Raw genomic sequence first — 25,718 nt, 5'->3', positions numbered from 1 at the left:
CCTTGGAAAAGCAGCAGAGGATGGTCCAAATGCTTGGGTCCCTGAGCCTACGTGGGAGATCTGGATGAAGCTCCTGGATCCTGGCTTCAGATTGGCCCAACCCTAGCCAATGTGGCCATTTGGGGTATGATCTATAGGATGGAATCTCTCTCTCTCTCTCTCTCTCCCCCTCCCTCCCTCCCACCTTCCCTCCATCCCTCCCCCCTCCTTCTCTCTCTGACTCCCAAATAAATAAATCTTTAAAAAATAAAAAAAAATTAAATTTAAAGACTATTACAAAAAAGACCAGGCTAGTCTAAGATTATTTTTCTTGTAGCTTTCTGTGTTTGAGGTCTCCCTCTAAGGTTACAGAATCTTGACATCTCTCTTATCCTATTGAAGACATTTGACTTCAACTGTAAAATATTCATTTATTTCATATCACACTAAAATTGTTTGAAGTGTAACTTTTGTAAATAGTAAATCTGAACATGTTACTAAAGGATGCCATTTATTCCTCCTCTAGTTCACTTGTTTATATCCTATAAGAGCTCACTGTAGTCTACAGGTAGTCTCATCAACACAAACATAGGGGCACTATTTAGCCTGTTCTTCCTTCCCCTCATGTTTTTACCATACAAAACTGTTGAGTTAAAATAAGCACCTGGCTCCTGCCATCGGAACAGCGCGGTGCGCCGGCCGCAGCGCGCTACCGCGGCGGCCATTAGAGGGTGAACCAACGGCAAAGGAAGACCTTTCTCTCTGTCTCTCTCTCTCTCTCACTGTCCACTCTGCCTGTCAAAAATAAAAAATAAATAAATAAATAAATAAAAATAAAAAAAAATAAAGTCAGCTGGCCATTAAAGACATAAGTAAACTCATGTATTGCTTAATAGTTCTATACATGATTACATACATAATCATGAGGAGATTTCAGTACAAACAACTATTTCACTGTTCTTTGAGTTCAAAGGCTCTAAAAGAAGCCACACCCTAATATCAGTGAATACACCCAATGACAGACATTCATTTCTAATACCATTCTCTAACAAACATGAAGAAGCAGTGCTCTTTGAAGAAATGGTTAATTCTAAGACATGGGGCACAAAATAAACAGGATGAGCCTATAGAATTGCACTGTGCCAACGGGAAGGAAGGCAAATGGGGGGGGGGGGGGGAGAGAGAGAGAGAGAGGTCAAATTAAACATTACTCAGTAGCCAAAGCTGGACTAGTTTGAGTCGGAAGATTAATATAGTACTACTAGTCTAGAACTCACATGAATTCATCTTGCTCCAAATGAATGATTAAATTAATATGGACAAAGAGACAAAGCAACCTTGCAAGTGAGTCCCAAATAATTTACGTAGATCCTCCACCTCTTAGATCTGGGCAGTTCATAGGGAATTCCTTCCAAGAAGTACAGTATGAAGAGATGAGTGGGGAAAATTAAAGAGTAACCTCGCTATAAAGAAACTTGAAAACACTTCCTCAGCCAGGAGATGCAATTTAACATCAACAACAGCAACTGATATTGACCACGTGTACCCTTGACATTATGTGGAAAAAAAAGGGGGATCTTACTATTGTGGTCCTCCCAACACCACCCAAAAACGCATGACCTCAGCTGAATGTATGAAAAAAAAATCAGACAATTCCTCGCTGAGGGACATTATACAACTTACCTAACACGTGTTCTTCAAGATCAGCCAGGTCATCAAAAACAAAAACAAAAAAAAAAAAAAAAACCCGAAAGTCTGAGAACTATACAGCTGAAAGAAACCTCAGGAGATATAGCAATTGAAGGTAATGTGTTAATTGTGGAGTCCTTGAATAAGGAATTTGTGGTATATATAGATTATGGAACCCTACATAACAGTAAAAAATATATGAAACCCTGTCTTTTGCAACAAAATATATGCAACTGGAAACTGTTATACTTAGTGAAATAAGCCAGTCCAAAAAAGACAAATACAATATGTTCTCTCTGATCTGTAGTAAATAATAGAGTACCTAAAAGGTAATTTATAGGAGTGAAATTGACACTTTGAGATGCCATGATTTTGAACAGCCCTTGTCTCAACTGCTGAGGAAAATATTTTTTGTTTTTTTCTTCTTCATACTATTTGTTGAACTCTTTACTTAGTGTAGGGTTACTCTTATGAGTATAAAGTTAACTGAAAATAGATCTTTGTGAAAAATAAGAATGGGAATAGGAGAGGAAGGAGGAAGAAATTTGGGAGTGTGGGCAGGAGGCAGGGTAGGTTGGGAAGAATCACTATGTTCCTAAATTTGTAAATATGAAAAGCCTGAATTTGTACCCCTTAAATAAAATTTTTAAAAAAGTATAGTCCTGGGCCAGGACAGTGACATTTCAAAAAATTGGGGGCATCTGAATATTCTATGTGCTTAATCTAGTAATGATTCATAAATATTATTGATTAATAGTAACACATTCACAAAATTAATGCCAGATGTTAATAGTGCTATTTTCCTGTAAATCTAAAGAAATAAATAAAATGTTATATTAGTGATAGTTTAAACAAAAAGAAAACAAAGTTGGCACATACTGATAGTTACCCATATTGAGAAATACTCACTTTAGGGAACAATAATTACAATGCACATATACACATATAAATGTTTCACTTCAAAGTTAAATATTATGCATAATATCTAAAATGTTTACCCATGCTCATTAGGCAAATAAATATTGATATAAATGTGATATATATTGATATATATGTGATATATATGATACATATATAACAAATGTTATATATATACCTGGTTCAACAGATGTTATTCACTTTAGACACGCCAGGAAATTTGGTGCCTACAGTATATACATTTCAGGTTTATGAAGACAGTTATAATTGAAAGCTTGTCTTAAAATTAAGATCTCTAAGACCTACATCTTACATAGTAAGAGTGTTCATAACTTTCTGAAAAATTTGGTTTGTTTTGGCTTCTATTTAAAAGCCAAGGAAATTAATGTAGATTTAAAATGAGATTTTTAAAAAGGACCAAATGTCATTATGTTCTTAGAATTGTATCTACAAATCACTGAATCTGTTAAAAAATTAATTAAAATTAAAATTAAAATTTTTAAAAGGACCAAAAATTCTTGCAGGTGGAATTTGAATCTCCCCATATGATTTCAATCAGCCTTTACCTTCTTTTAGTTTTTTTTTTTTAATCTTGACATATAATCTTGACATAAAAAAATTGTACATGTTTATGGGGTACCATGTGATATTTTAATATATGTATACATTGTGTAATGTTTAATCACAATATATCTGTTTCTAAAAACACTTTTCTGTATGATGAGAGCATCTGAAATCCTATCTTCTACTTTTAATTTTTAGAACAAAGTATCCAGTATGTTAACATTATCTGTAGTCACCTTACCAAGCAATAGAACCCAAGAATTCTTAACTAGCTAGTCCTTATCTTGACCCTTGTTTTATTCTATCATTGAGCTCAGTAAAATGTAAAGACAACATGAAAAGATTGCAATTCAAATTTATCACTTTATAATAGTTGCAGATGCAAGTTAATATTAGATTTTGAGCAACTTTTTTCTAGAATTTGTGAGCTGCCTTAAAAAATGAAACACCCAACAGAATTATTTAATTGTCACCTCAGCCAACTGAAAATACTTCAACAGGATATTAATATTAATTCATGGAATTTGAATGCTATTCTGAAATACTATGAAATATGGGTTTATAAAGCAAATAATAAAAGTAGGATAGGCTATACTGTGTGGGATGGAGGACTAGGAAGGATATCATGAAGGAAGTAGGACAGCAGTGGATAAAGACCACTCTGAAAATAGGAATACAATGAAGGAAGCTAAGAGCAGTGGTATAAGCATGTCACCTGTGAAGGTTATTCACAGTTGTAGCGATAAAATATTTGATTTATCCTTGATTATTAGGCATATGGGCATTCGACTAATAAACAGATAATTTGTTTCCATCGGCTATACACTTTTTCAGTGTACCAGTAGATATTAAAAACACAGTAATACATATTTCCATTTTTTAAGAAGTGGTAGCAGGGCCGGCTCCATGGCTCACTAGGCTAATCATCTGCCTGCTGTGCCCACACACAGGGTTCTAGTCCCGGTCGGGGCACCAGATTCTGTCCTGGTTGCTCCTCTTCCAGTCCAGCTCTCTGCTCTGGCCCGGGAGTGCAGTGGAGGATGGCCCAAGTCCTTGGGCCCTGCACCCGCATGGGAGACCAGGAGAAGCACCTGGTTCCTGGCTTCGGATCAGCGCAGTGTGCTAGCCGCAGTGGCCATGGGGAGGTGAACCAAAGGAAAAAAGGAAGACCTTTCTCTCTGTCTCTCTTACTGTCCACTCTGCCTGTCAAAAAAATAAATAAACTTTGATTCTTGAAAACTTTTGATGCATATAAAATAATTTGTAGATATACATACTATAATTTTTTGTCAATGCATTCAAAGTACTTGCATAGTTTTGATTTGCTGTTTGTATCTGACCATTTCCATGAAGATGAATGGGTAAATATTCCTGGTCTAATTATCAGAGGAACAAGAATGCTTTTCTTTTTTCTTGTTGTTTAAATCTTCAGCAACTAGGAAAGTTCCCAAGTGTGCTTTAGGGAGCATTCATTCTGGTCACTTCTCTTCAATGCAGTCCTATACACTAAATGAAGGAAATGCTACCTGTCTCCAAATCTGGGAACAATGGACCTAAAAAAATAAGTGATTTGTCCGCAGTCACTGGTAATGTCAGAGAAAGAAGCCAAAGCACACCACCATCCTCTCTCATCCCAGTCCCTGACGTGAAGGCTTGTTGCCAAGAAGTCACTTTTCAGAGTCAGAAACACATTCTGTAATCTATCACCAAACTAACATTAGTAATAAGTACCTGGGCCAGCATTGTGGTGCAGTGGATTAAGCTGCTGATACAACGCTGGCACACCACATGAGAGACACAGTGTAAGCACCAGCTGCTCCACTCCTGATCCAGCTCCCAGCTAGTGTGCAGGAAAACAGCAAAGGATGGCCCTAGTGCTGGGCCCTTGCCACCTATGGAGGGCGGCCTGGTGGCGTTCTAGGCTCCTGAGTGAACCAGCAGATGGAAAATCTTCTCTTCCTCTCTCCTTTTCCCTCTCCTTCTATCACTCTGCCTTTCCAATAAATAATTTTAAACTATTTTGAAAATTCACCTTTAATTACCAATCAGTGTATTTATTCAACAACTACTGTGGCTGAGGTATACAACTATGCACCACGGGAGGGTTTTACCAGGCAGAAGGCTTGTTCCTCTCTAGAAGCTCATATTCTGGTTGAGGTCAATAAAATAGATTTCCCTAAATAAGTAATTAACAAAGCAGCAAATAATAAGTGCCAAAAGACTATTGCAAATAATAGTACCATGAGGAAGTTAGGGGCCTGCTTCTTTCTGCTCCAGTAGTTCCTTATATGCACCCTTATTAGAGCTATTGTAAATTGTAATTATTCACTTGCTGTGTCTAATTTATCTGCCTGTCTTCTCCACTAGAATGTTAGCCCCTTGAGGGCAAGGATGCAGTTTTAGTCATCATTGTATCCTCAGCATTGAACACATTGTTTTGCTGGGTGATAAATACTTAATATACTTAATGAGTGAACGAAAATACATGGAACATGGGTATCTATTTTGTGGCTCTCTGGAGTGAAGCAGCTTTGGTTTGAACCTCACCTCTACCTCTGAGAAGCTGTGTGAACCTAAAAAATTCACGTGCAATTCTTTGCATTTCATGGGTATAACAATAATAATAGTACCTTTATCAGATAATTTTACTATGGAACAAATCACCCCAAAAACTAAAGACTTAACACAGTGGCCATTTATTTAGTTCAGGGTTCTGGAGCTCAATAATTGGAAACAGGCCGGTTCTCTTGTCTTTGCCAGACTCATGCACGCATCTGAATTCAGTTATCAGGTGAGCTGGAGAGCGTCTCACCTTCTACCAGGCTAGCCTAGGCTTTCTACAAGGCTAGGTCAGTTTCCAGGAGGGGGGAAATAAACTCCACTCTGGATGGTAAGAGCAGCAAAGTCACAATAAAACAGGGTGCATACACCAGGAAGTGTGGAGAGGTGCCGTCATTTTTGCTATTGGCCATACTCTCTCATAAGATTAGCAAGGGGATTAAGACAACAAAACATCTAGAAGGGTGTCCACCATGCAAGTAATGAGCTCAGTATATAATAGCAATAATTATTGTTTGAGGCTGCCAGGGAAAGAAACCTGAGTTTAATCTTGAACAATGTGTGGGATTTCTATTGTGTAGCGAACCAAGGCCTGTCACAAGAACACAACCGAAGCCAGGGGCTGGTACTACCATAGTGAGGGGAGTCTGGAGAACAGTTTACAAAAGCTGGGCTTGACACTGGAACACCAGTAAATAATAGCCAATAGCACCATTTCTTGCTTTTTATTGTTACTGAAGATTTTTTTTCTCCTTCTTTGTGATAGCCCTGGCCATCTCTACTCAAAATTTAAAAACTAGAAACCTATGAGTTATATGCAGGTTTTGCTACTCCCTGCTTTGAGGGAGCTATGTGGTCCTTCTTTCCTCAATTTTATTCCATCTGTAAAACAGAATAATTCCTCTTTTTATCCGTCCATTTTGCAGTGATGGCAATTTCAATAGCCAGGCCACATAGAAGTAGCATTTACTAACTAAAAGAAATAGAGGCCAGGACAGAACCTGATGTTTACATAATTTGGTGATAGCTCATACATCTAAAGCAGAAAAGTCAAGAGAGAGGAAAATAAAGTTTTACTGTGGTTACCCTTTCATGTTGGGCAGCAAAACGCTTCTAGAACTGCTCTAAAGATAATCTCAGTTCTTCCAGTCCAGTGAGATGATCCCGAGTAAGTAATCCACTGATACACGTGGATTTCTGCCACCTTGAAGGCCAACCAGATCACTCAGAGCTAACCACAGCTCTCGTGGACTGCTCAGTGGTGATAGTTTCAGAATCTCCCTACTGTACATAGTTTAAAGGCAGATTCACTGATGAATAATTTTGATAATTCAGTCGAAGTATGATGACTGCTTGAATTAGAGGACTACATGATTATATTTTTTCCAGAGACAATTCTGGCTTCTCTTCTGCCACGTGAAATCCATCCTGCTGAGTGCTCTTGACTAGTCACGTCTTTCCTGCCATTTTAAAAACAATAGTGGCAGAGATGCAAGCTGCTGATAGTGCTCAGCAGGACAGATCAAACACACAGATGCAATTTCTGTACGTTGAACAGCGAAGCAGGATAAAATTCAAATACTTACAATCGCTTAGTAGCTAGCATCTGATTGCTGCAAATTGAATCTTTCATAACGGAATTTATTGTAAATAGTCTCATATCATTTGTGAGTTCTGCAATAATTTCAGTCAAAGCCAGTGCAAGATATTGGAGGAGTGAGCTTTACACGATCTATATGCTAGTTTATGCGCAGATTATGAAGGATCTTTTTTATAGCAATATTCTTTTTTAAATGCCTACAAAATACAAATAATTGTAATTCTTCTCTGAAATTTTAAACATTATCAGATAGGGTAACTTTGAAATACAGAAGAAAAAAAGATTTATTCACTTCAACAGCTGTTTTAGAATTAATCGTGAGCCCCAACCCTACTCTTCCCCTTCCACTTAGTTGCTAAATAGGCATTAAAATGAAAGGAGGTTAATATTTCTGAAATGTACTTTTTATATTCTTTGAAAGCAATAAAAAGCTTAGTAATCATCATCAGTGATCAACTTAAAAAGATAAAATTTGAAGCTAAGGTATTTTGAGACCGTAGACATACTCACACTTTACTTCCTTCATGATAAAATGGGAAAATGGTAATAAGTCAAGTGATCAGTACTATTATTATTCACCTTTGGGTTTAGTTCCAAATACCACACTGGAAGCTTCTAGAAGACCAACACCCAAAACCCAACATAAAGGTAGCACTTTGTAAGTGAGAGTTTGATGACGCTCCACATACTTGACAGATTTCATTGCTAATGACACAGACCCCCCAAAATGGTTCTGTCTTATAGTTGTACAACCTTCTTGTTCAAGACCCAAATAAAGAAAATTCAAGAAATGAAAAAAAAAATAGCAGACCAATTAGTAATACCAGGGGATTTAGGTAATCTGTTCTTCTTTCCCCTGCCCTAAACAACAACAAATCCTTTTCTATTATTTTACCAGGTATTGGTGCTTTGCTATTATAACTTTGAGTATGAGAGTGCAGCATCTCAGAGGGATCAGAATAAGGTCTTACTCTCAGGTAACCTAGGACTTCTATAGAAAAGGGCCTATGCGAGATATAAATGCTTTGGTTCTATCCTTATTCATTTATTTAAGAGTAAGTATCCCATACGCATGCTAACGTTTATCATTCTGAATGGGGAATTCCCAATTTCGGAACCTGAAAAATTTTCAGTTTCCCCCTCCCCTGAGCAGGTGTCTTTCCATCTCTCACAAGTCAACGGGGGAGCTTAAAAGACAGACTTTCAGTGGTGCCCACATGTGTATGTTAATAACTTTACTAATCGGAGCACACAGAGATTAGAATAAACCATTTTCATAGGCTTAATAGCAAACAGAACTCAGCTTAAATGATGTCCAGCTTTCGTTCCTGTCCATTTTATTCAAGGGCATACCTTCTTTTTCCTACTTTTTTTTTCCCTGCCTTTGTGGGACACCTCCAACCCCCATTGACAACTGAAATGCAGGGCTATAAATGTAAAGGTGCAATACATCATGAGATAAGTCTGGAGAACAAGTCCTCTACCAAAATGCACATGAATCTCAGGCACAGCTAAAATCCAGAAACAGGCAGGGGGTCTGTGGTGCATGCTAACCAGGGTCATACACATGAGGCTGTAGTCCCCCTGACCTACCTGAAGAGCTCCAGAGTTGAAAGGTTACATTTTATGAAATTGCACCTGCTTTCCTAGCACTTAAGTCTAGCTCCTGCAAATCAAAGTGTCCTAATTGAAATACAAATCTGACAAGATGATCATCTTCCCATTTAAAAAAAAAAAAAAGAAGAAGAAGAAGAAGCCTTCGGAACCCTTATCTGTTGAAGAGCTAGTAGGGAACTTCACAGGCAGTTGTTTAACCTGACAAAATGAGAGAGAAAATGTGTTTTCAAATAAGGTCATAAAGCCGGGACAGTGCAAAAAAAAAAAAAAAAAAAAAATGTTAAGCCAGGGGTTGGCCTCCATTCTCTCTACCAATGCTGCTTCCCCCACCTCAGGTGTGTGCACTCAGCCACTCACCCCCTGGGCAAAGGCCAAGGTTCTCCAAGTCAGACCCAGCCCCCAAACACCAAGATACAATAAAGTGTCATTTGGCATACTTGGATATCAGATGGCTTCCGCCTTTCATGGAGTATATGTGTTTGGGGGGTGGCAGGGTGGGGGAATGGAGGGGGACAAGCTGCATACCAATGTAGTGAAATCTGGAAACAACAGCATATATACAGACACACAAAAAGTTTGCATATTGCACAGAGCGCTTGAAGATCATAAATCTATGCATGAGAAAGATGTAGTGGAAATTTTGGGGGGGATTAGAGTTTATTTTTGTCATCTCTGTGAGACAGCTACTCATTCATCCAGATCACAGCTAAGAAAAAAGCTGGTCACAGAAATTAGCAGTTTCAGCTCAGCAGCGAAGTCGCCAGCCTGTGAAGGCAGAGAGAAATTGACTAATTAGCAATGCGCACTAAAACTTGACGGTTCTTTATAGAGAGAGAGAAGAGAGGGAGAGAGAGGGAGAGGGAGGAAGGGGGGGGGCTCGCTTTTTCCCCTTCTTTCTTCCAAAGATGTTTGAAATCGCAGTCATTTACGCTCGACAATTTTTACAATAGCCTTGAGCCATAATTTTGCGAGTCTCTCCAGCATCCATCCCCCTGTATGGTCTCTCTCTACTGGCCAAGCACGACCGTTTCTCTCCCCAACCGTGGATTTCCTATTACTCTCGTTACGACTCACTGAGCCCCAGGCCCAAGGATAATGATGTGTTGTTTCTTGGTAGCATAATTTGTCACACGTACATTTTTTCTTCTTCTTCTCTTGCAGAAAGCTCTGCTCCCTCTCTCTCTCCCTCTCTCTCTCCTCTCTCTCTCTCTCTCCCTCTCTCTTTCTCTCTTTTCTCCCTCTCCTACATTTTCTTGCTGTTGCTAATTCATGGTGATCAAATGATGTACGACAAAATAAATTGTAAAGAGTGACTGCCTGGAGTTGGGAACCAGAAGGTGCTTTCCCCCCCCCTCCCAAGGAGAGAGCAAACCTTTAAAAAGGAACGACAATTGATTTTTTGGGGGGGAGCTTAAGTGAGCCTTGACTTTGCAGCTGGTTGAGAGCAGGTAAGTTTCTGGCCTTGTGTCTGCCTTGTGTGTATTTTTGTCATGTCTTTTGGGTTGTTGGGGGGAGGGGGGGAAGGGAAAGGAGCCGTTCAGAGGGGTGGGGGCAGGTGTGTGGCAAACGCTCATAAAGAATACAACTCCTATTGCAAGAAATAAGCAGAGTGGGGGGAGGCATCCAAGAAGGAAGGGGAATAGGAAAAGATGGGGGGGGGGGGTGGAGACAGTGAAGCGGGGAGAGCCGGAGAGAGGTATGACCGGGTCCACTTCCAGGCAGAGACTCTGAGATGTCTCAGGCAAACCAGAGATCTGGAGGGCGGGGGCGGGGGTGCTGCCGGGGGCGGGAGCGCGAGCGAGGTGAGGGTCCACCTGCAATGGGATGGTAAAGTGAGTGGAGAGGAGCCGGGTCTGGTATAAATAGGAAGCGGGCGATCCAGGACTGGCGCCAGGCAGGGCAGAGTGAGCCGCAGTGGAAGGGGCAGGTCCGGCGGGATCCCTCGGAGCCGGGCGGCGGCGGCGGCTCTGGCGGCCGGCGGGCGTGCGGGCCGGATGTGGGCAGAGAGGGTCCCTTTCGGCTTAGCCCTGTAAGGTGCAATTACAGGTTAAGGACCGGGCGTGCGGATTTCGCCTCGCCTCGCCTCCCCCACCCTACCCTCCGCCACCTACATTCGGGCGGCTCAGACTTTTTGGAGAAGTAGTTCCAGGGCCGGGGGAGTGGGGGGGTGCCCGCGTGGTGGTGGGGGTTGCTGGGGGTTGCTGGGGGCTGCACCTAGGAATTCGTAAGGAAGCAGCGGCTGCCGGCGACGAGGCTGGGGAGGCTGGCGGGGGGAGTGGGGGTAGCAGGGACCCGGCACCGGACCGCCCCACCACCCACCCACCCGCAAAAAGGAAACCCCCACCCCTCCCCCAACACCTGCTTTCTAACTTGAACTTCTCGTAGTTAACTGGAGTTAAAGCGACTGCGCCTGGGGCCCGGGAGGAAGAGCCGTCCGCGGGAATCCCTCCCGGCCTCCCGGTTCTTGCTGGAAACCCACCCTTGTGGCCCCACTCCCTACCCCCACCTTCCCCCTGCCGCCTGGCGCTGCGGGGAGGGGACGTGGCTGGGGGGTGGCACGGGCGTCTGAACTTCCGAGCCCTGACCTGCAGGAGGCGGGGAGAGGGGCCAGGGTCGGGAGCACACTGGTGCAAGGGCTCTCCTGCCAGGTTCAAAGGCGCCTCTGGAAAATTAGCAAAACTGAGTGGTGACGGGGAAACCAACAGTTTGCGAAGCAGGGAAGCGGGCAGGGCCGGGGTGAGGGAAATGAGCTAGAATTGATAAGGACAGCTCCCGCCTCTGCCGAGTCCACCGAGCTGCTCCTCGCCGCGCTCCGCTGCACTTTCCCGGGAGAAGAAAGGGCTTTATCTCCTCCCTCAGACTATTAGCCCAGGAGTTTGGCGGGGCAGCAAGGATAATCGAAGGGGTGCCCAGCTCTGGGGGAGCCGACAGTCGCCCACCCGCACGCTTATGTGGCCCCCTTTCCGGCCTCCCCCAAACTGGGCCAACTGCGAGCGGCAAAGCTTCGGGCACAAGTTGACCTGGAACCACCGCCGTCCGTCGCCTCTGCGCTCCCGGGGCAACCCCCGGCTCCCCACTTCGCGGCCTTTCCCTGCAACCGGCCCGGCATGGACACGAGCCCACGAGGTGTCTCGGCCTCAGCCGCCACTTTGCCGTCGCTGCTGCCACCGCTCTCGCTGCCCGGAGCCGAGCCCGGGTGGTTTTAAGAAAGTGAGGGACAAAGTGCGCAGGAGGTGGCGAGAGGAGTAGCGGGGGAGCAGAGCGGGCGCCCGGACCCCAGGCAGGGCCCTTCGGGTGGCGCTCACGGATCCAGCGCCTTCAGACCTTCCTGCAAGCGTCGGGGTCCCGAGCGCGCCGGGTGGGAGCTAGGCTGAGCCTTGATTGTTGTTCTTCGCCCTCCCCTCCCCTCCACACCCTTCCCCACCCCGACCACACCCCACCCCCTCCACCACCCCGCTCCCCTCCCTCCCATCCCCCACCCCTGTCTGCCAGGTTGGAGGAGGGTTTAAAGCCAGGTGCGCCCAGCCAGCTCGCCATGTCCAGATCCGGGGACAGGACCTCCACCTTCGACCCCAGCCACAGCGACAACCTGCTGCACGGCCTCAACCTGCTGTGGAGGAAGCAGCTGTTTTGCGACGTGACCCTGACGGCCCAGGGCCAGCAGTTCCACTGCCACAAGGCCGTGCTGGCCTCCTGCTCGCAGTACTTCCGATCGCTCTTCTCCAGCCACCCGCCTCTCGGGGGAGGAGGGGTCGGCGGCCAGGACGGCCTGGGGGCCCCCAAGGACCAACAGCAGCCGCCGCCACCGCAGCAGCAGCCACAGCAGCAGCCGCCGCCGCCGCAGGAGGAGCCCGGGACTCCTTCCTCCTCCCCCGACGACAAGCTGCTGACCAGCCCCCGGGCCATCAACAACCTGGTGCTGCAAGGCTGCTCGTCCATCGGGCTGCGCCTGGTGCTCGAGTACCTCTACACGGCCAACGTGACCCTGTCCCTGGACACGGTGGAGGAGGTGCTGTCGGTCAGCAAGATCCTGCACATCCCCCAGGTCACCAAGCTCTGCGTGCAGTTCCTCAACGACCAGATCTCGGTGCAGAACTACAAGCAGGTGTGCAAGATCGCCGCGCTGCACGGCCTGGAGGAGACCAAGAAGCTGGCCAACAAGTACCTGGTGGAGGATGTGCTGCTGCTCAACTTCGAGGAGATGCGCGCCCTGCTGGACTCGCTGCCGCCCCCCGTGGAGTCAGAGCTGGCGCTCTTCCAGATGTCCGTGCTGTGGCTGGAGCACGACCGCGAGACCCGCATGCAGTACGCGCCCGACCTCATGAAGCGCCTCCGCTTCGCGCTCATCCCGGCCCCGGAGCTGGTGGAGCGGGTCCAGTCTGTGGATTTCATGCGCACCGACCCGGTCTGCCAGAAGCTGCTACTGGACGCCATGAACTACCACCTGATGCCCTTCAGGCAGCACTGCAGGCAGAGCCTGGCCAGCAGGTAGGAGACAACAAAGGGGGGGGGGGCGCAAAGGGGTAGGGGGGGGGAGGACGAGAGGCCGGAGGGAGGGGAGGGGGCAGGGAAGAGGGGGGAGAGGGGTGGGCTGTGCGGGAGGCTCTGGTAAGATGGAAAGAAGCGCAAACACTTCTGACTGTGTGGGGGAAAGTTGACTTCAGAGGCCCTCAAAGGTCAGCGGGGAACTGGCCTGATAGCATCCCTGAGCGGACACAGGCCCTGAATCTCGGAAAGCCCCCGAGCGAGAACCCTGGAGTCCCAGCCTGAAGTTGGCAGGCGGCTGGGGCCGAAGGCCTGGCCATTAGACGTACAGCTTTGCAAGCCCGTCTGAGCCAGCCCTCCCTCCACATCTCAAGGTGGACTTGCTCACCAGGGTAAGGGAGTCTGTGATGGGAAGTCGTCGCCGACCCCTCCTCTTCCTGCCTTGGGCAGCAGAAGCACCCAGGCGTCGCTGTCAGAGGAGGGCTGTGGTAGTCTTTCTGTCCTGCACACAAGTTATTTTTGGTTTACTCGCGCCTGGGGTCTTCTGACTTTGGAGGTTAAGCTCCCCAAAGCTTTGTCTATCAGGGTCGCTACCGAAAATGCTGGCATCGCGTGCTCAGGCAAACTTTCCTATTGGGGGAAAGCCTTTGCTTTCCACTTTTGAAGGAAAGCAAAGCAAGAGATGTCAGGGTGGCAGAGTGAATCCTGCCTGGGGGCTCCTATCTCAAAAAAGAATCCATTTGAGAATCGGAAGCTGGGGGGATCGGAAGGGGGGATTGCAGTCTCCCAGCTCCACTTGGTCTGTGTGCCTGCTCAGGAGTTGGTTTTGTTGTTGTTGCCATTTAGAATGTCTGCGTGTGTGTTGCCAGCAGAGAGCTTCATGTCCAAACGGAGAGAGAAATGATGCCTCTTTAAAATGCTGCTGAGAAGAAAAGGCTGGAGGAATTGACAGTAGTGTTTTATTGGCTCCAATTTTAAAACCCTTTTTAATGAGCCCTGGAAGAGGGTTTCTTTCTCCTTTTAGAAAAGAGACACAGTATCCCTCTTGGTTTCTCACCATAAAGCATGATTCCACATGCCAGGCGGACCCAGCCTAAACTGCAAAGTGTTACATGAGGAAAATGCTTGGTTTGAAAATGTATCATGGCATTTTCTATTCAGAATGCTGTCTGAAAGACGGAGTCCAACCTACATGCAGTGTTACGGAGTTAAAGGTTTGGTTGGGGCTGGGGATTGTTTTCATCATACTTCTACCACACCTGGGTAACTAAAGGTCTAAGAAATAGATGATATTCTCTACAGTTGTTTAGGTAACTCTAGGCCAATGGGAGACGTGAGACATCTCGAACTTGTAAGACATCCTTTAAGTAAATTGTCCTAGTATCTGCACGAGGTGGGTTAATGACTGTGGTGTCAAAAGATGACAGGAAGACAGTAACAGGGGCAAGAGTTCCAACCTCTGTGTTCCTGAGCAGTGAGCACAGGAGTCCAAGTGAAAACAAGAACATGAATGAGTTTTTGTTTTGTAAGAGTTTTTCATTGATCTGAAGCTCAAAATGGCAAGTTCAGAGTGAAGGGCAAATGTCACTACTCCAGTGGGTGTTGGTGATTAATACTGTTATTTTCCTTCTTATCACTTTTAAAAGACTTATAAATATACTTCATTTAGCATATGTCATACATATTCAAGGATTCAGACAAAACAGTCTTGAACAACATTTAATCAAAATTTAAAAAATATATAATCTAGTGTAAATTCAAAAACACAGAGGGTTCATAAAATTAAGATTTAATTGCTCTAGAGTAATTTTGGAAAATGAGCTTTATAAATAAATTTGAACCAATAATTTCTGAAGCCCTGAATGCACTTTAATAGGTATGTCCAAAGATTCAATGTTAGGTGAGTTTACTTTCAAAATGCAAATTCCATTTCCCACCTTACTCTGGATTCAACACACCAGCTGGGGCCTGCTGGCTCTGTCCTGGTGGATGGCTGAGATACCAGGCTTCCGGCTTCACTGGGCCATATCATTTGAAGGATATGTAGTGGTGTCTGACCACTGAATGCTTACAAGTGTCATGGATGCTGCAAGAATCTGATACTTCTGCAGCAGGGGAAAAACTGCATTTTCCTTTAAAAAAGGAAGATACAGAAAAGGAAATTGTTCATGCGAACCTATGGTTGATCCCAAAGTAATATAATTTAGACTTTGTTCCACTATTAGTAACTATAGTGTGCTAAATTGTAGGGAGTAGTGGCATTATTCCAACTTTAATTCACAGAAAGAATGCAAAAATAACCACCAATATTTTAACTTTAATGTGGATGAAAATACTGTAAGTTGCAACCAACAGTATTAAATCAGCCCATTGACTATACCAACAGCATGATATAAGAACATTCTTTCAGCTTTCTGTGTAGATTAACAAAGGGATAAATTCTTTCAATAATTGTTTTTGAGATCATTTTTATTGAAGATAATTGAATGGAAAGGTATTCTCTCTATATTTTTTCCACCTATAGTTTTTAAAGTCTGAATAAGAAAGACTTTAAATTTGGAGATAGTGATGGGAAATTAAAAGTGACCAATATGTTGGAATAAGTACAAGATAGAGTAGAATAACTTCAAAAGAGAATTTACTTGTTTAAGAATAGATATAATCTATAGAAAGTAGAGATAATTTAATAACAGTAATTTTAAAATGATTTTTTTGTTTTATTTCTTTTCCTTTTAAAAATGATTTTAAACATAATTTTGAATTTTATTTGGTCTAAAAAGTAAAGCAATCCAAGTAAGTCTTTAAATAAATACTAAATTTAAAATTTTTGCTCTAGTTGATTAGTTTTCCTGAGTATGCCAATTGCAGTCAGAATTGATTTCTATTCTAACAAACTAAACAGTAGGATAGTGCATAAAAGAGCCAACATATTACATACATACATAAGTAATTTAAAATGACAGGACTTGACAAAAGATATAAAGTGTCAAACGGGAGGAAGAAGTTCTGGTGATCTGTTGCACAGCTCCATGACCATGGTTAATAATGTTTGTGTGCTTCAAAATTTCCAAGAGTAGATTTTAAACATTCTCACCACAGAAGAGCTGTAAGTAGGTAATGGATTTATTAACTAATTTGATTCAAATTTTTCACCATATTTACTTACATCAAAATGTCAAGTTGTATTTCCAAAATGTATACAAATTTTATTTGCCAATTAAAATTTTTAAAAGATGACAATTTTTCAATAGCCAGAAATTAAAATATCTTGAAGTCTTATTTATTATTTTTTGTTTTATAGGAAAAATGAAATATAAGATATAAGTTCTTGAAACTTTTTTGAAAAACTAAACATGATAGTGTCCTAAAGCATGTAAATTTCATAAAAATAACATGACATGCAATGTTTTCTACATTAAAAAGTATCAGAAGACTTAGTCCAAATTTAGCTTTAGCAACCCAAAAAAAAGATCTTTTTTATTTGTACTTTTAAATTTTAGTATATAATTCAGTAACTATCCCAAATAAACAAATTTGAGTAGGAGTAATTGGCGTCTACATTTTCATTGTACCTAATACAATGTTATTAATATTATTACAATATTGTTAATGTATTAGTTAAATGAGTGCTTATTGAAATTTGAATGAATTAAGATCATGAAATAAGGAAGGCTTAGCTTTGCACTTCATCAATACATTACTCAATCTGTTGCCATTGCATGTAACAAAATTCCATCTAACCTTGTCCAGGAAAACATTTGTAACAGAAAAATATTCATGAAAATAATTACACTTTTAAAAAATATTGAACCACAAGCTATTAACGTTCCTTACAGAGTCCCATACTGAAGTGTAGTTTTTAAGAAATTACACTTTAAAGATGACAGGAGGTTATCTTACAAAGATTTCACCCTCCACAAAACATAGTCTATTAAAAGATTTCACATAAATTAAGGTAAAAATCTATTCAAACATCAGGAGTACTAATTAACCTCTAAACTAACTTGTAATGATTAAAAAGCCATTAGATTTCCTAATATGCAGGTTTAATTCCTGACTTTGGTGCTTGGAAAGGGATTCTTTAAATGTAGGACAACATTTTTGTATTGGTTCTCCTTCCTAAGATTAAAGAAAAGGCTTAATAAAGCAAATTAATCTTGTATCTATACATTCTCTAAATTGTTACTTTTTTATATCAATTTGATACCTTCAGATTAGAAATTGTCAGTAGCTAGATTTTGTATCAAGAGTCACTCAACCATTCAGGTACAATTTGTTTATTATCTGTAATAGGACCACTGATTACAAAATTATATCATAGGTATGGCAGCCAAATAGTTATGTCCTACAATCAAAAGGCAATTAGGGTAGATATTAATGTATTATATTGGCAGAGAGGACCTACTAACAAAATTGGACATTTTCAAATTTCATTTTGTACTTATACTTTTACCCACTTTTATAAATATATTGAGATCTACTACCTGAGCTAATGTATAAGGTTCTTAGCTTTCTTAAGTTAAAAACACTGTGAAAATGTGCTACCTTATTTACAATAGCTACTATGTGTCACAGGTAACATTCTAAGCACTTTCCAAACAGAGGCGCTGTAACTGCCCTAAAGAGTGAGTACCATCATTAGTCTCATTTTATAGACAGAAAAATGAGTTCCTACAGAAGTGAAGCCCTGTACTCAGAATTACACAGCAGAGCCCATGTAGTGGGCCCCTTGGGTCTGGTTCTCACTCACTGGGTGCCAGATCTCACTGGGACCCCTTCTATGCAAGGCTGTTATCCAATGATTGACCTTAGAGTTGTAGGTAGATATAAGACTTTTGGAAAGAAAAGTGTGAAAGTTAAACATTAATATGTTTGATTTTTAATGAGATGAAGAAAGGTTGTTTTAGGTCAGGGGTCAGTAGTATTTTCTAGGGGTGGGCGTTTGTGCCCGAGTTTGATACCTAGATCCAGTTCCTGACTTCAGCTTCTTGCTAACACAGAGCTTGGGAGGCAGTGTTTAAGGCTGAAGTAACTGAATACTTGTCATCCACATGAAAGATCTAGCTCTCAACCTTGGTCAGTTATTAGAGGTGTTTGGGGCGTGAACCAGCAGATAGGAGCTCTCTCTGCCTGCCTGCCTCTCTCCCTCTCACAAAAGTGCCAAGTAAAAATCCTTTTTCGCTTGGGGTCACTGGATCTCTGTTGCAGCTAGTCAGTCTTCCCTGGTAGTGCCACCAATGCCATAGACAATATGCAAATCAATGAGCATGGCTATGGCACAATAAAACATCTTTTATGGTTAATGAAATTTCATGCAATTTTCATGTCATAATATATTCCTTTTGAAATATTTTCCATCATTTAAAAAAATTTAAAAAGTATTCTTAGTGTCGGTTTATACTAAAATAGGAGGGGGCTGGATTTGTTTTAGGAGCCATGATTTGTCAATCCCTGTTCTTGGCTCTTGGGATTTGTCAGTGAAGAAAGCAGACAAAAGTTTGACCTTGTTCTCATGGAAAAAATTCTCACTATTCCTCTTCTTCCTTTCATTGGAAAGAATTCAGTATACAATCATTGTTCTGTGCCAAGTTAGTTTCAGATTTCCAAAATAAGACCTGAGGATTTTAATAGTGATCCCAGGAAGCCAAATAGTGGCTAATTAAAACTGTAAATGAGTTACATTTTCAAGCATACTGGATATAGAATCTCCTAAAGCATGATGGAATAACCTCCTGACTAGGCTTGAATAATGTTTATATGCTATTTTAAAAGAAATTGGATATTTTAATGCACTGCTTTCTCAGAGATTGACAGGCAAGTATCAAGCTTTCTAATCTAGGCATATAAATGAAAATAGTTAATGTTTTAACTTCCATCCTCTATCTCCAGCAGTTTTGATTAAAGGGCATGTGTTGTCAGGATTCCTGACCTCTGAATGAATCAACTGGATTGGGTATGTCTGCAGACCCTCTCTGTCTTCTCTGGAGAATATCCATCCCATGTAAATTTGTCTTCTGTGTTTATCTCCCCGACAAGTCACTTTTCTGAATATTGGTAACTAGAGCATTTAACTCAGTGCCTGACCTTGATCCAAAAATGTGAGTTTGATGTGAATTGCTATTGACCTTAAATATAATTGAGACAAACACTTAAGATTTGGTTCATCTCAGTGTGAATTAAACAAGCCAATGTGAAATAAAATGGAAGTAATTTTAAAGATGGTTACACACACACACACATACACACACACCCCAGTTATTTGCCAATGATAATGCTATTATTATTGAGCACCTCCTAAGACCTTGAGTTATTGATTACATTGTTTTAATTCTTACAACCCTGTTTCAGCCCTTTCTAAAGATTAGAAAACTGAGACTCAGAGAAGGTAAAAAGTCTGAGTTGAAAGTTCTTATCATCACTTGGAAAATACTTTGTTTTTACATATGGCTTCTCCAAAAAAAGTAAATTCTAATATACACCTTCTACATATTTGTTTTCTCTCACCTCAGAGTAATTCTAAGTCCTACCTTCTAACACTTGTTGAAGCCACCCAACCAATGAAGATGAGTGGGTAGGATCTATTAGGGAGCCAGAATTCTATCCTATTGGTCTACCATACTTAACTATTCTGAGATTAAGGGGCTAAATAATTAGATGGCTGAGATTAGTGATTATGGTCTTGACTAATTCAAGATAGAATGAAACTGGGGATGGGCATTTAGCCTGATGGTTAATACCCGTGTCTTACACTAGAGTAGCTAGGGTTGATTTCTGGCTCTGGCTTCTGACTTCAATTTCCTGCAAATGCAAACCCTGGGAGGCAGCAGTGATGGCTCAAATAATTGAGCCCCTGCCACCCATGTGGGAGACCTGGACTGCACTCTTATCTTCTATCTCCAGCCCTCGCCCAACATGGGTGTTGCAGGCATTTGAAGAGTCAGCCACCAAACAGGAAAATGCCTGCTTACTCTCTTTATCTGTCTTTCCACCTCCCAAATAAAAATTAAAATAAATTAAAAATAGAATGCATTTTTTAAATAAAAAGAAGTTTAACTATGAAAATTAATTATGAAACAAAACAAAACCTTGGTGCTTGAATTTAAATAAATAGTTGTTTTCCCTAGATTTCTGAGCCCTAGATTACCAGAGTGGTATCAGCTTTGTTTCTGTGATAATAGAATACTATTCATATTGGTGATACTTTCACGTGATGAACACAAAGGTAGAAACCAGCATTCTAAAAATGTCCACATATTTTAATAACATACACTAAAACTACTCTAATGGAAATTCCTTGTTTACATTTTTGTTCCAGAAAATCATTTCAGCAATTGTTATCCCATAAATGTTTATGGCTCCTGTCATTCATTTAGAATTTCAGAAAATATATTCATTTCTCCTTTTCTATTAGCCTTCAAGATACTTCATAACAAATAATTTTTAAGGGAAAACAAAACCACGCTATTTTGATATAGGCAGAGGGGTAAGTTAACCAGAGGAAGCAATGTAAGTTGTAAGGTAGAAGATATATGGAGTGTGCCAATTTTACTGTAAATATCAAAGGCGATTATCGATTCACAAATCATATTAATGGAAGTAAGGTTAGAACTTTTTGCAATATTGGAAGTAAAACAGAAAGCACTAGGGAAAGCTGACAGCAGTGGGGAAATGATAAGAGAAAATAAAGCATAGGAAAGTGAAAAAGAAAGAAAAACAAGCAGTAAGGAAAATACAAGAAAATATAGGGAATCCAAGAAATTACTAAGAGATAAACTACCTGAAAAAGGATGCAACCAAGAGCTAGCAGTGGAAGAAGATGGGCAAGGACATCTTAGAAGTTGGAGATAAGGTCTTCTCTACTTACTGACGAAGTTCAAATCAAGCAGCATGTAGACTGCTACATGCAAGATGTTACAAAATGTACAGTTACCCACAGAGTTCCATCAAAAAGAAAAAAAGACATTCCTTTACTCCCATGATTTAATTCAGTTCAATTATTATATCTCTATAATCTGAACTAGTAAGGTGTTTTACTTTTTAAGTTTTTGTTCTTAATGCTATAGGTAACACGGTAGTTTCAGTTGTGTCAGAGCTCAATGCTCAAACCATTTGTTGAGCTAAAAGCAGATGAAAATATATCTGCCTTCCTTGTAAAAATTATCTTAATGCCCAATGGAATTTCAACTGTCAGCAGACTTAAGGAACAAGCAGGCCTGCACAACCTGGGGCACTTTTACTAAACCCATACCCAAGCCCATGTCACACCCTCAGTGAGAACTTGAAATGGTGTCTTGTAATTTAGCACTAACGAAAAGTTGTGCTGTGAAGTAGCCTGCAGATTTGGAGGAAATGTATATAATTTACTAGATTTTGAGCTACAAAGAGGAATGAGATCATTTTGTTGACATGTAGTTTACAGCAAAGACAGAGAATAAATTATGACACAAATCAATTGCACTAACAGTACCTACTATAGATTAGAAAAGTGCCTTTAGCAGGGACCCCATCAAACAGAGTGCTGTACCCTTACCTTAATGACCCAAGAAGACTTTCTCTGCAGAAAAGGTTGAAGATGAACCTTGAAACATAAGATAGCTAGACATGGGTCTGGGGGGAAGGCAGGGTGTGCAACTGAGTGAGGCAAAGCTGAGCGAGCACATGCAAAAGTCCCCAGTCAGGAAAGAGTTTGGTGCTTTCCCTGAAGAAAGGGGTGTGTGTGTGGCTGGAGATGCTGCTGACGGGGTTGTCCACACTAACAGGGTGGTAGGCCCTGCTAGGATGAGCTGCTACATAGATAAATTTGATCATGGGAAAGTCAGCATATTTTTAGTTGAATCAAGAAAAGATCCAATACTATTATGGAAACACTGCTGCTTTTGAAATAAAAAATCTAAGTAATTGTCTCAGAATCACCTTACTGCACCACCACATAAGTAAAATACGTTCATGACTGCAGTTGTGACACTGTCACAGGGTTTGGCTAAGGATCAGCTGAGATAATGAAAAGCTGAAACATAAAATACTATTTGAAATTCATTTATCATAACTTTAAATAACATTAAGCAAATTTTACCTAACTGTACTTCTGCCATTCAAAAAAAAAAAAAAAAACCCAAACAAACCCCTAGGACATACATATTTGTGATTTCACTGATAACACAGAAACAGAGCAGAGGCTTTTAAGACTACAAGAATGAAGTTGAAGGGACCCAAAGGTGAAAGCAAGGGCATGAGGAAGAAGTGAGAAAAATCAGACTCTGTGATGGCTCTCAGCAATTTCTATTTAATTCTTCAAAGGGAAATTGATGACCTTTTTAGATGTCAAAGTCTTTCATTTCTTCCTTTCAGAGAAAAGACTCCTTATTCTTTTTAATCTCATGCATTCAAGTTTAGAGGCTTCCTTTGCTGCTGCTCCCAGACCCTCTCACACACGTGTTTGGCTTCTTTGCTCCCCTAGCGCCTGTGAGTGGGTTGGTGAATTGCACCTGCATAGGGACTCTGAACTTCCTCTGAGCTCAGCTGGGCCACCGTATGGAGAGGCTCACTGGAGGCTGCAGAGAAGTGAACTGAAGAATTACAGGCGGTTTCACTTCCCTGCCTTATGTGCCTTCAGGTGCCTCTGAAGACATGCGAGGCCAATGAAATGGAGAGGAGGAGGAAAAGAGAAAGCATCAATATCCCACAAGACAGAAGCTCTGCAAATGTAGAGGCATTGTGGAAATATGTGGAGAGCTGGAAGTGTGTGTACAAAGTGCATATTGTTGGGTGCCATCTTCTAATCTTCAGTACAGTGATTTCTGAGATGTGTTGGTATCCAATAAATGCTTATTGTGTAAGTGGGGTGAGGGTGAGATGATCAGCAATTCAGCCAGGCACTGAATGAGGAATTATTGGGTTGGGAGGCTCTATTTGTTGCCAAAAAGAAGAAAACAGTCACATTTGTAAATCCTGCAAAGAACAAAGCAGCAGACAGCTGTTCAGCACCCCTTAAACCCAGCCACACCAGAGCATCTTGGGCAAAAGCAAGGGTTTAGAGGTGGGAGTGTATAATCTGTCAGAGAGGAGAACTTTGAAGGGAACATTTGAATGCTGTAAGATGTGCACCAGGCTCTCAGCACTTTCTACTCATGTGGGATACCCTGAGGATCCCTGACAAGACGGGAATATCTCAGAGGCAGGAGTGTGTGTGGAACAGACCAAGTTGGTGGATTGGTTACTGTGGCAATTGGACCACCAGTGACAATTACAATTCCTAATTTTCTTAAAAGTTTTCACAAGTGTTCACCCCAAATGAGGAAGGGGAGAGAGAGACCTAATAGATTAAAAGTTTCAGGTTATAATGCAAATATCTTAAACTGCTAAATTGCATAGTAATTAGTGCCCAAAGGTCAGACAGATGTGGGTTCCAATCCCACACCAACCACTTACAAGCTTCCTATCCTTGGGTAATTTTCTTAACCTGTTTTCAGACTCCTTACCTATAGAGTGCACATAATAATGCCCACCTCATTAGGGCAAATGTGAACATTGAAATAATGTGTGTACAATAATTAGGATAGTATGTGACTGTGGATACTTAATAGTTGACAGCTTTTATTTTCATAGAAGTGCAAGATTTGTGGATATCTGATTTGCCTCTCTGTTCAATTGTTAATTAGGACTCCTAATTTCACGAAACCTGCCTATTCTAGAGTTAGAGTGCCGCAGCCTGAGTCTCAAAGCTGTTCTGCTGAGGCATTATGGATTTTGTCTACCATGTTGTGTTTTAGGTTTGTGTTCATTTTATCCACCTTTGAGTGACCTCCAGAGAGATCACAGGCTGTCCTGGTGTCTGTTCCATTTTTTTGATCTATTTATGACAGTAATTAGAAAATTTAGAAAAACAATGGCAAATTCATAATGAACAGCTTTATTGAATGGTTATTTATATATTATACAATTCACCCACTTAAAGTATATAATTCAGTGGGTTTTACTGTATCCACAGAGTTGTGCAGCCATCACTATGATCAATTTTTGGATAATTTAATCTCTTTCCCCAAAAAAAATTCCTGTTAGAAATAAACCTCCCTCCCCCACTTCCTTTCCCCTATACTAGCCCTAGATAACCACTAATCTACTTTCTGTCCACTGTCTGTCCCATAGATTTACCTATTGTGGAATCATGCAATGACTGATTTATCTTATGTAGTACAGTATTTTCAAGGTCAATACATGTTGTAGCATGTAACTGTACTCCAATCCTTTGTATGGCTGAATATTTATTGTATGAATTTGTCATGTTGGGTTGATCCAACAGTTGATGACACTTGGGTCTTTTCCACATTTTGATATTATGAATTATGCAGCTGACATTCATGTCGAAGTTGTGTGTGTGAACCTATATTTTCTGTTCTTTTAGGCATATATCTAGGAGTGGAAGTGTTAGCTCATTTGGTAATTCAGTTAACATTAAGCAAATGTTTAACCTTTTGAGGAACCACCAGATAATTTTTTTTTCAAAGCAGCTGCACCATTTTGCATTCTCCCCAGCTGTGTGGTAGTTCCAATTTAATAGCATCTTTACTCACACTTATTGTATGTCTTTTTCATGTAACTATCTTAGTGTATGTGAAGTGCTCTCTCAATGTGGTTTGCATTTCCCTAATGCTAATCATAGTAAGCATATTCTCATGTGCTTGTTTGTCACTTAAATGTGTGTGTGTGTGTGTAGAAATATCTGTTCAAATGCTTTGGCCATTTTTTAGTTGCATTATTTATTTACCATTGAGTCTTTTAAGCATTTTAGTAAGTTTTCTTAAGGTTCCTAGAGTACATCTAGGCTAGATTGTACAGAATTTGTGTGTTCTATTTGACAAAAATGAAAATAAAATGCATGCAGAGATACAATGGAAACTTTTCTAAAAATTTTTACATGAGTTTGATTATCATTTAAAAATCTTGGTGTTTGATGTGGCAGAGAAAAATTCCTGTGATTGATTTTGATGTTGTCTGTTTTCTTCTTTGTGTGATTATTTGGCTTTATGGACTTAGGCATTGTATTTCTCAAATGGTAGTCTGGACTTGCTTTAGCAAATCTTTTATTCAGAGAAAAAGGGTTCATTATTCAAGTTATTTACTTAAGTGTTCTTAAAGGCACATCAATATTTATTCCAACGATGTTTATTCAATAATTATTTTAGGGAAATGAGGTGGAATTCTTTGACTGCCACGACAGTGATAACTCATAAGAAGAAGAAATATGTCAAAAGAAAACAAAACTAAAAAACCGAAGCTCTCAGTTTAATGGTGATGCAAAAGCTTTCTT

General features: G+C 41.2%; 1 protein-coding gene across 1 annotated transcript in view; it reads left to right on the top strand.

Moving 5' to 3' along the window:
• Positions 1-12,461: 12,461 nt before the first annotated feature.
• KLHL14 (kelch like family member 14) overlaps positions 12,462-25,718 on the top strand; it is a 96,134-nt gene continuing 82,877 nt past the window's right edge. The window contains exon 1 of the mRNA XM_062200256.1: positions 12,462-13,414. Within this exon, the coding sequence (XP_062056240.1) occupies positions 12,462-13,414 (953 nt within the window). The remainder of the gene's footprint in view (positions 13,415-25,718) is intronic.

Source organism: Lepus europaeus, chromosome 9, assembly GCF_033115175.1.
Source record: "Lepus europaeus isolate LE1 chromosome 9, mLepTim1.pri, whole genome shotgun sequence".
Lineage (NCBI taxonomy): Eukaryota > Metazoa > Chordata > Mammalia > Lagomorpha > Leporidae > Lepus > Lepus europaeus.
The sequence above is the reverse complement of the archived record's forward strand: the minus strand, read 5'-3'. Positions and strand labels throughout refer to the sequence as shown.